This window comes from Nanorana parkeri, unplaced genomic scaffold (assembly GCF_000935625.1).
Source record: "Nanorana parkeri isolate BGI_ZX_2015 unplaced genomic scaffold, ASM93562v1 scaffold21, whole genome shotgun sequence".
NCBI classification, from domain to species: domain Eukaryota; kingdom Metazoa; phylum Chordata; class Amphibia; order Anura; family Dicroglossidae; genus Nanorana; species Nanorana parkeri.
Window position 1 is genome coordinate 2,183,421 of NW_017306289.1, and position 12,121 is coordinate 2,195,541.

Here is a 12,121-nt window from a genome sequence, read left to right on the forward strand (position 1 = left end):
GAGCCTGCACAGCAGGGGGGAGGGGGTCAGTGCACACAGAGATGGTGGGACAGGAGAGAGATTGGCACAGTGGCAGGGGTAGAGCTGGGGGGTCAGTGCACACAGAGATGGTGGGACAGGAGAGAGGTGGGCACAGTGGCGGGGACGAGCTGGAGGGGGGTCAGTGGACACAGAGGTGGTGGGACAGGAGAGAGATTGGCACAGTGGCAGGGGTAGAGCTGGGGGGTCAGTGCACACAGAGATGGTGGGACAGGAGAGAGGTGGGCACAGTGGCGGGGACGAGCTGGAGGGGGGTCAGTGGACACAGAGGTGGTGGGACAGGAGAGAGATTGGCACAGTGGCAGGGGTAGAGCTGGGGGGTCAGTGCACACAGAGATGGTGGGACAGGAGAGAAGTGGGCACAGTAGCAGGGGAAGAGATGGGGGGTCAGTGCACACAGACAGGGAGGTGGTGGGAAAGGTGAGGGGTGGGCACAATGGCAGGGCAAGAGCCGGAGATGGTGGGGTCAGTGGACAAAGAGGTGATGGTGGGACAGGAGAGAGGTGGGCACAGTGGCGGGGACGAGCTGGAGGGGGGTCAGTGGACACAGAGGTGGTGGTGGGAGAGGAGAGAGGTGGGCACAGTGGCAAGGGAAGAGCTGGAAGGGGGCCAATGGACACAGAGGTGGTGGTGGTGGGACAAGAGAGAGGCATGGGCCTGCTCCACAGTGATTTGTAGTCCTCTATAGCTGTGGTATTCTTCATTGCTGTATAATGTATTTGCTGGGATTTGTAGCCCTCTGTAGCTAATGGTATTCTGCATTGCTGTATAATGTATTGCTGGGATGTGCAGTACTCTATAGCTGAGGGTATTCTGCTTTGCTGTATAATGTATTGCTGGGATTTGTAGTCATCTATAGCTGATAGTATTCTGCATTGCTGTATAATGTATTGCTGGGATGTGCAGTACTCTAGAGCTGATGGTATTCTGAATTGCTGAATACTGTATTGCTGGGATATGTAGTCATAATTAGCTAATGGTATTCTGCATTGCTGTTTAATGTATTGCTGGGATGTGTAGTCCTCTATAGCTGGTGGTATTCTGCATTGATGTATAATGTATTGCTGGGATATGTAGTCATCTATAGCTAATGGTATTCTGCATTGCTGTATAATGTATTGCTGGGATGTGCAGTCCTCTATAGCTGATAGTATTCTGCATTGCTGTATAATGTATTGCTGGGATGTGCAGTACTCTAGAGCTGATGATATTCTGAATTGCTGTTTAATGTATTGCTGGGATATTTAGTCATCTATAGCTAATGGTATTCTGCATTGCTGTATAATGTATTGCTGGGATGTGTAGTCCTCTATAGCTGGTGGTATTCTGCATTTCTGTATAATGTGTTGCTGGGAATTGTAGTCCTCTATAGCTGGTGGTATTCTGCATTTCTGTATAATGTATTGCTGGGAATTGGGAACTATGCAGTGGCAGAGCTACCAGGGTCACAGCGGTTGCATCTGCGACTGGGCCCCAGCATTCTGTCACTTGGGGGGTGGGGCAGACAGGAGGAAGGGGGCCCTGGCAACGGTCAACATTGCAGGTTACGCGGCCCCCCTTCCTTCTGTCTGGGGCCCTCCATCCTTCACACTGTGCCTGAACTGTGTATCACAAAGCTCCATAGCAATAAAAAAACACAGTAATGTGCAGTGTGGATGACAGACACATTGTAACGACAGTAATGTGCCAAATGTTGTTTGGCAGAGATTCCATTCCTGCACACAAAAGTGTCACAGTTGTTGTTATACATAAACAACTGCAACGTAATGTATTATTAAAATATTCTGTTCTGTAAGCAACACCTTTTTTTCTGGTAGTGCCCCTCCCGACACTAGACTCTGGATCTGCCCCTGCAAATTACATGTCCTGTTAGGAACACTGCCATATTAGAGAAGGAGCCTAGTTATCATATTAGACTATTGTATCCTAATGTGTTTGGCAAGCATTATTTTACATAGTTGTTCCATTAAATTTTGTTGACTGGACAGATAAAAATCTGGCTTTGCTTGGCTGGCTTAAAGGGAACCTGTCACAAAAGAAATATGATAGTTGCTATTTTTTACTTGTTTTAATAGGTGCAGCTTCCAGAGCTGGCATTGTTATTTTTGCTTCATTACATAGTGATCGAATGCCCCAGGAGAAGAGTTTACACTTCTTGACACTTGATATCTATAAATTATTTCTAGGTCAGTGACAGCTCCAGAACTTGTGCCTTTGAAAACAAGTCAGAAAGGGAAACAACCATATTTTCATCCTAGCAGAGCCTACATAACATATACAGAAACCAACGTGGCTCAGGATAGCAACTAGCCACACCCATACAACACAATAGTTTATATAATGAAATGTTTAGAGCAATAGTAGACAGCATTCATAGGCTGGTTGTCTTAGACATACTCCATAATAAAACATTATTATCCGGTTCTTTCTGAACTTTTCGGAACTCTCCTTCTTTCCCTTTCCCCTATTAAATATAACATTAATGAGCAGGGGGGTTCGATAACAGATCTGGCCACCAGAGGTCTGGAGGCTAATACAGACCTACCTTGTGGTTAAATATTTACAGGCTTATCTAGTAGGCTAGTGGGAAATTAACTAGACACGTTTACTAATCTATAGCAATTAAAACATATTACCATTCATACTAGATTGTTTGCTATGAGTCCTTGTTTGCTAAAGTCCATGAGATACTGTTTGTGCTGAAGTATTGCACTTTATTAAATAAACCAGATCTAAGGGTTCCCTCAGAGCTTAAAAAACTCCAAACTAATTTGTTTAACTTTATTGAACTACAAATGCCACAGAATCTCCAGGGGGTTGCTTTGTACACTATCAGGGCTATTCACAAAAGGGTGAAGAGTTTGGAGAAGGCAGGAGAAGTGAACAATCTAGGCCAAAATAGCTGATTTGGAAAAATTATCCAATTCATCTCACTTTCCAGTTTTAGAGTTTAGAGAAGGCAGGAGAAGTGAACAATCTAGGCCAAAATAGTTAATTTGGAAAAAGTCTCCAATTCAGCTCACTTTGCAGCTCAGCTATGTTGTCCTAGATTGTTCACTTCTCCTGCCTTCTCCAAACTCCTCACCCTTTTGTGAATAGCCCTGTATGTTTGCAAGGTAAACATGGGACCCCAGACATAATATTATTTGGCAGTTCACTTGAGCCATCTGGCTTCCTGGACAACGTTCTGGTCACATAATTATTGCACAGAGTTGGATAAATTGTGGATGGCCCATGTACTCCCTAACTCTATGCTATGGAGCTCAGTGCGTATAATCTCGGATGCTAGCCTTTTTACTTTACACACATATCTGGAGGCAATGTAAGGACCGCTACATCCTGACTACCCCCCAAATCATTATTGACATCCTTCCTATGCACTCGTAGCATTCCAGACAGTCTGTCACCAAAGATCTTACGTTTGATCAGCTGACCCCCTTAGAGCAGCGCTCGCCAACCTTTCGGACCTCATGGACCACTAAATCCTGCGGACCACTAATAGGATTTAAAAAAATATATATATATATATTCTCATATTTTTTGTTTCCTCATATATAAATATATTCTCATATGTGTGTGTGTACGTGTATATATATATATAGATATATATATATATCTATATATATATATAAAATGTGTAAGTAGAATACATATACAATTCTGATTTTCTGGTAATATACATCTAAGATTTTGCACTGTATACAGTATATCCTGCTGCTATTAACCAGTGTTCGCAATGTAGCTATGCGGTCAGTTTGTTGTATCATCTCCTGTGGACCTGCCCTGGCACATACCCCCCTCCCCCCCATTTTAGGGGAAGTTAATGTCTTCATTGCTAAATTGACTGAGATATCACTTGCATTGGATGCATTTTCTAGGCCTCTCAGTTCGAGATATAGAAAAGAATTTGAAAAAACTAGTGCATCATATCCTTACAGCTGTGCACTGTCTGACCATTGCTAGATGGAAACAGACTTCTCTGTCCTCTTTTTCCGATCTTCTGCATAAGGTCAGGCAGGTCGATGGATCGTCTTACAGCTAGATTGTAAAATAACCGGGATAAATTCAATGCTATTTGGGACACCTGGGACACATATTTGTTGCTAACCCCTTTTTCAGTAGGCGTGTTACAATGCTAAGCTTTTATGCACTTGTTGGCTCTCTTGTCTCCTATCTTCCTTTGTTGCTGTGTTCTATTCCTCTTCTCTGTCTGTTTTCTATGTGTTTTCTTTCTGTAGTTTGTCCACATGCGCTGTGCTGCTGCCTGTTTTTATGGCCCCGGGATTCTTACCTCAAGCAACCGATTATGTTGTTGCCATATTTAAGGTCTTTGACTTGTCTACATATCTGAGAAACCTGAGTGTGCTGATGGCATTTTATATATCACTGGAGTGCACTACAGGTTTTTTATGGAACTTGTAACCTTTTTTTCTGTCCATAGCCCGAGGACTTTACTGCTTATCTTTGTGCTACATGTGGACTAATTCTACATCTGTTTTAGCTCCATGTTATGTAAAAACTTTAAATAAACCAGATCCATACAACCATTAGCCCATTTTCACCTTTGGGTGGTCTTATTCTGATTTATTCTCAGTATTTGCCAATTACTGATCTATAGGAAGAATGTACCAGACCAGCACTGTGCAATAATTGATGTAGTCACATAAGCCTGATTTCATTTATGAACCAGCCATCAGCTCTTTCTTCTTTCTGTTTCAATACATTTGCATTGAAAGTTATACAAAATACAGGCATATAGTACATCTGAAGCAGAAAGGTAATGGAGCCAACATAGGCCTGAGATACAAGATAAGGATTCATACATGAGAAGGAATGACTGGGAGGTCGATGTGGGAGGCTTGTACAATGAATAACCTATCATGCACTGCGATTCCAGGCACCTAAAGGTAATATGTATACCTGAACCGTTGCCTCATTATTGTGTCTGGGTAGAAGAAATAAAATAGCAAAAGAGAAGAGTAAGAGAAAGAGTAGTGGCAATGAAAGAGAGTAAGAGAGTAGATGGAGGAGGCGTAATGGGGCTGAGGGAGGGGTGGGGAGTAGGGACCTTGAGGAGATAATGCCCCCGAGTTTCTGAGTTAACATAATCTCCTTGTCGAATGAGAGTTAAAAAGTCAGTAGGGAGAGGTCAAAATCATTCAGAAAATAATGGCTTATCCTTGGTGTCCAGACTTTTTGAAATTTTCTAATGGAATTGCCAAAGATGGCTGCTATTTCTTTCTTTATTAGATACTAGGCTTTTTTTTTTGACCTGGGCTATCATCAGTATTGTGGGCCACCATGATCTCACCAGAATCTGTTTGGCCGCTGTAAGTAGTTTTGACTTATACTTATTGCAATCAGCAGGTTATAGATTAAGAAGTGCCTCATCTGGGTTTTTACCAACATCTCTTCCCGGGAGTGTACAGATCAATTGATAGACGTTAATCTAAAATGTTTAAATTTCTGGGCAATCCAACCAAATATGTTTAAGGGTGCCTATGTCATTACATACCCTGAAACATTTATTAGAAATGGTGGGTCGAAACTTTGCCACCCTCTGAGGAAACCACCATTGTATTAAGAGTTTGTAGTTAGCTTCCACAAGTGATGAATTAGTAGAGCCATGAGCTGGTGTATACCAAATATGGAGCCATTGCTCCCATTGTAGTTCTGTACCAAGGTCTTTTTCCTCTTTCTAGAATAAAATAAGTGCAGGTATTACTCTACCACGTGATTGAATAATTAACCACACAATTAGGAACCATGCTATCATTAAGGTCCCTTGGTGAACTTAAACATACAATCTTTGTAGCTGCTTGTATGCCTTTTCAGTAAAGAGATGCCATCAAGAGGATTCCTACGAGTGCCAGCTCTTTTCCACTTCAACCTTTTATGACCATAACCAAATCCAGGCATAGAAAGCAGAAGCATTGATTTTTGTCATAATGTTTTCTAATTATATAACCGTTATTCAATAAATGCAAAATAGTTTCTATGCATTTTATTTAAGTGGCGAAATATCCTGTTATTAGTAGTCCAGGATTGTCTTGAAAGTCATGTGTTGACACTGAGCTACTCACTAGCTAGACTGAGCCGTCAGCTGTGCAGTATGTAGAGTATTATATATAGCCCAGCACACACTGGGAATAGGTAGGGAGCAGCAGGCGTGACTGGACTGCAATGGGAGGGGGGATCACAGTGCAGGGTGCAGTGGGGGGAGTTCTCTAATTCTAGCTGTCAAAAGTTAGTCACAGAGTCACACAATACTCCTGAGCCTGTCACAACGGTGTCACTGCATTTGTCATGTGTCTGGCACAGCATATCTTTGGACTCACAGCAGTAATTAGCCAACAGCTTTTACTTGGGGCAGCTCGATAACACCGGTAAGGAGGATGAGCTTTTACCTGCAAATGTGTTTATTACACCTCTCCTGTATGTGCATGTACAGTGGTTATATAATGACTTTTAGACACACACACAACACATAGAAGCATAACTGAAATCAGTGAATCTCAATTCACACTTGTGCGTCTGCAATTTCATTCATTTTTAAGACATGTTTTTGTTGCACGTTTTAATGCAATTTTTCATGCGTTATTTTTTGTTTTGCCAATTAAAGGTGAAATAAAATATATGTTGCTAGGGAGTGGGGGATTGTTATCACGCGCTAAAGCGCACGAAAATGCCTGTTATACTCTTTTTTCATGTATTCCTTTTGAAGCCTATTGGGCTACAAATGCACTATGTAGCACCAAAAGAAGCACCTGTACATTCATAGGCATGAATGGGCCCTATAGAGAACAATAGGATTCCATTTGTTGTGCATTGTTACGCAATGTCCGAAGCACTTCAAAGCACACAGGTGTGAATGGGGTCTAAAGGTCTTACACTCCTGCACCTACCTACTTATAGCAAATTACAATGGTACAATGGAAAGTAACTACTTTAATGACAATAGACTGGGATTCTTCTTTTTTAAGCACATAGTTAATGGACATTTTAAAGTAGAGCCAACATTGTTTATTTTTGTAGAGTAGTGAAGGGTTAAACCTCTATAAGGTTTTTATTGCTGTCTGCAATGTCTGCTGTCACCCTTACTATTCGTCCTGGTGACAGCGAAAGCATTAACCATTGTTCATATTGTTAATTATATAAGTTGTCACTGGAACAGGAATACAGAGGAAATTATTCAATGGGGACACTTTTTTTCTAGTAACAACTGTCAGAGAGGATGCTCCTTTGGAGACATCATACCTCACTTACTGTTGTGCTTGGAAACAAGAACATTTTTCTCCAACAGGATACAGACAGCAAATAAAAAAAATAAATGTTTTTACATTATATATACTTTAACTGTCTCTACAGAGACAGACTGATGTCCTTTCTGATTCCAAGAAAAATGGGAACACCTCTGTACTGAGTGTAATACTAGGATCTAATGCAATTCCTTGGTCGGCTGCCTGGTTATAAAGTTTTTGCATCGTCATGATGGGAACTAATGTAGTGTATAAATACCAAGAGGGTGTGTTTAGACGTGTTCTGATAGTCCTTTCATTGCTCAACACTTTGTTCAATCTTCATGTTAGTATCACCTGTCATTATTTTTCTTAGACACCATGAGCTGCTACAAAGACACCATGGACAGCAGTGACGAGCCTTGGTTTGCACACAAATACCAACACAGCCTGCCACTACTTAAACCTTTTCGCACTACCAGAAGGTAACTGTATTTGATTAATCTTAGTAACTGAGTGTGTGGCATTAATCTTTTGATTAATAGCTGTATAGTACGTTCTTGCTATTATAATCATTATTAGGGATTTGCTGTAACTCAGCTAACTCTTTCAATGCCATTTTGTAAAGGTGCATTTACATGTAAATTTCAAGGAACGTGTGGAATAGGTTTTTGATTGATAGCTATATAGTACATACTTGCTGTTATAATTGTAATTAGAAATCTGCTGTAAAACAGCTATATCTTTTAATTTTTTTTTTAATGGCACTTACACTTTCAAGAAGAATTTTAAACACATATTTTGAAACCCTTCTGGTTCAAATATGGATTCATTAACAATATTTAATGGGGGAATTTATCAGAACTGGAGCAGACAGAATCTGGAGGACTTGCCCATGGCAACCAATCAGCATCTCTCTTCAGTTTGCTCATGAGACAGATAAGCTAATTGGTTGCAATGCAACTCTGCTCCAGTTTTGATAAATTCCCCCCAATGTGTCTTAAAATAATTCTAGTATATTCGACTCGAACATCGAGCTTATGACTAATCACCTGCAGGGTACCAGAATTGCGACTGCAATGTCCAAAATATTATTACATTTCAGATACCCTTTTAAACCCATAAAACTTGTTAGAAAAATGTATCCCTTCATATTTATGCTGTTAGTTCTTTGTTGTTAAGAGAACATACATTGCCTGTGGCATTAGTTCTATTGTCACACCTCCCATCACCGGCAAGGTACCAGAATTAGGAATGCAATATCCAAAATATCATTAGGTTTCAGACATCCTGTTAAACCCGTAAATCTTGTTAGCATATTTTTCTACTCCTATTTATACTGTTATATCAAACATTTTCTAAAAGTAGCCATTAAAAACCTCTTAGGTAAAGAACAACTATGAATTAGACTAGTAGTGATTTTTCTTATCTCTAAAGCTTGTGACCGATGTTTATGAGAAATCAGAGAAAAAATACATGGTTGGAAAGACTTTTTCATTATATTGCCAACATCTTTTAAGCTTCAAGGCAATCGGAATTGATGTGTCATCATGCAAAGAATGTGTTTTAATCTGGATTGCAATATAACCTTCATGTTTTCATTCTTTGTGGCATAGATAAATAAAAAGTAGTAGAAGGGCTACATGTTGTACCATAATCATTTCAGCAGAGATCACATGAGCAAGTTCCTAGGTCTTCCAACAAGCAACCTTGAGGGGATCTCAGAACAGCATTTTTTTCTAGGAATGGGAGTTTCCTGCCATTCTGTTCCATTTTATTCATCTATCCAAAAGGAATGGTAACATAGCTTTATGTTAATACTTAAGTACAAGTGTACTTTTTAGGGGCTTCTTGAAGAGAAACTACATTTTGGAAGCTGTGACTAAAAAAAAAAAAAGGCCGACAGGTGTCAAAGGACCAGTCACCAGCATTGTATGTGGTCTCCCTGAAGATAATCGTTCCCCAATTGCTGACTGACCATGTCTCATTCTTCACTGTATCTCTTTATGGAGGCAGCCATCCTGGTAGAGGCAGAGTTTTGCTTCCTCATGTCAGAGCTACCAGCAAGGAGAACAATGAGAAGCAAAGAAGTGACATAACCAAATCTTACTTCAAATCTTCAGAGACTATCAGTCAGAAGCAGCAGTGGCGTATATCCCACACTATGGGTATAACTATTGGGTTGTTGGCACAGGAGTGCTTAGGCACCCTCACATACCAGGAAGGGCACTGTCATTTTTCAGGAGGAGTTTAAAGCAAAAGGTACATTTTTCAGGGTAGTGTTTAGAATTAATATTTCTAAAAATTAACTGTAATATAGCAAATATTTACTTTTTGAGTTCAGGTCTCTTTTAAGGTACCCACACATACTATCATCTGATTGGATGGTTCACTGCATTAAGATCAGGTAAAACACAGATTTCGGTGGAATGGACAGCTAACTATCACCTCCCATGATCAGCTGGCAGGCCAGCCTCTAGTGTTTGTGTTTATGCTCTTTGTGTAGCTAGGTGTGCTGCCTGTAGATGGAGGTCCATGGCAACTAAAGACTTTCCTTTTTTTATTCCCTTTATTTCCTTGATTTAGCCTACTTTGCTTGTGTTCACAACTGCAAGTGTTGATCCCTGTGTGTTCATCAGCACAACCTAAACAGTGTCTGCTATGACTAGTTCTTGATTCAAGATTTTGCTAGTCAGCTTGATAGACTGCCTTGCTTCAGCTGCCAATAGGGCAAAGCTAAGGGCAAGGACTTGGGACTCACCACGGAAAATTCATATTTTCTTACAGGACCTCCTTGAGCAGAGTCAGATTTTTTTTCTACTCTACTCCATATTATGACATGTGTCATATGAAATATTGTACAATAGATCATAATATGTGTAGTTAGTATTACCAACTCAGCAGTCTTAGTGTTGAAGGTTTTTTTATACATCATGCATGTAGACGCACTTACCTGTAGCCTACTAGGGTGCATGCTGACTAACAATGGGGATTCAAATAAACATTTTCAGTATAACTTATTCATTCAGTAATGGTGTCCCTACATTTTCTAAAATGGTTGTTTATACCCAGGACAAAGCCCAAGTGTGATCCTTTCTAATCATTTCACAGGTGTTTGATGGCAGAATTTAATGTGCTTCTGGTTTTTCAAAATAACCTGCAATTTGTTAGCTCAAGCTAGTCTTTAGCAAGAACCAAACAACCCAAATCCTGTGTAGTGTTTTTATAGCTCTCAATGATTCAGTTCGTACATACCCCACTGCAACTCAATCATTACAGCTACATTTACCTAGCTTCCCTTGTTGTGTGGAGAAGTTAATTATTTATATTTTCTTGTGGAAACTCCAGTGCAGGGTGTGTGACAAACCTGACAACAACCCAACAGATTTGGTTTGACTTCTGCTCTAGATCTAAACTTCCTATGATCTTCGCTATGTTTGAGTCACTAGCTATAGACAGATAACAGAATCTGTGTAATAAAGTTGCTCAATGTGAATGTTTGCAGTTAGTTTGAGATTTAATTTATTTACTTACTGAAGAAAGTTAGCTATAATTAATTATTGAAAGGTGAGAAGTGATTTCATATACATCAGGTGGGAAGTCACAAGAACATTTATACCTCATGCACATGGGCCAACTATGTTAAACACAGGAGAAGTTATCTGGGAAGTATAAACAACTTTTATATTTCCCAGGTCACCTTTTCCTGGGTTTAGATTTTTCTTAAGGTTTTGTTATGTTTCAGATACCAATTCAGATACCAGTGCCAATACTTGGGATATTCATGAGAACTACCAGGGTTGCAGTGGTTGCAGCTGCAATTGGGCTTTGGTGCTCCACCACTGTCCTGAAATCATTAGCCTGTATTGTTTTAGAAAAACTGTCACATGACACTAAACAAAAATGACACACTCTAAATCAAACTTTCATAGAGAAGAGGTTTATGTTGAAGGGAAATCTTATAGACAGTTGTCCTTGAAATGGGTGTCCTTACTAGAAAATGTCTATTCGACCCTGCTTCCTGTGACACAGGACAAACAGAGATGGTGAATCTTTCCATCAAGAACACAGAGGGCAATAAAAATCTGACAGAATTTTATCTTTTCCACACTCTATGTGAAACCAACGTCCCCTCTAAAAACCACCCCCCTCCTTACCTGAATTGCAGGATGTTTCTCCCTACAGGATTCTAGCCATGTTGTCCATTCACAGAGATCTGTGCAGAGGGATTCGTAGATCTCAATGGTATACCAGTATGGTCATGTCAGCACACTTGTAGTTTATTGTTCACTTCCTCCAGCTCCATAACTGAAGATCCGTACCTCAGTACAAATCTAGGGCTTGGGGAAGAGTCTTCAAGTATTTTGTGTTATATACAACAGATAAACAAGAAACCATCAAAAATAAACCAAGACAGTACTTACAATGTGAAAGGGATAAGAGAGAGAGAGCTGCCTTCAGTCCACTAAAAATGTAGTCAATGTACACTTCCAATACAAACTTGCAATTGCAAAATAAATATACCGTATATACTCGAGTATAAGCCGAGATTTTCAGCCCATTTTTTTGGCTGAAAAGTGCCCCCCTCGGCTTATACTCGAGTCAGCGCCAGCGCGTCTTCTTACTTACCTCGCCGAGCGTCGCGTCACTGCTGCTCCGGTGTGCGGCGCTCCGAGCGGGGTCATCTGGCAGTCTCCGGGTCCTAATTTAGGTGGCCGGATATTATAGAGTGGTGTACTTTAGGACACTGGAGTACATGAGAGGTTAAAGACCACCTGAGCTCAGCCTTCCAATGGCTGTGACCTTCCTAGAACTCTACTAGCAGCTCTACCAGACAGTTCTTA

At 40.5% G+C, this 12,121-nt stretch overlaps 1 protein-coding gene across 1 annotated transcript in view; it reads left to right on the forward strand.

Moving 5' to 3' along the window:
* The first annotated feature begins 475 nt into the window (after positions 1-475).
* Positions 476-12,121, forward strand: part of LOC108792132 (multidrug resistance-associated protein 5-like) — a 71,211-nt gene continuing 59,565 nt past the window's right edge. The window contains exons 1-2 of the mRNA XM_018562838.1: positions 476-575; positions 7,654-7,762. Of these exons, the coding sequence (XP_018418340.1) occupies positions 476-575; positions 7,654-7,762 (209 nt within the window). The remainder of the gene's footprint in view (positions 576-7,653; positions 7,763-12,121) is intronic.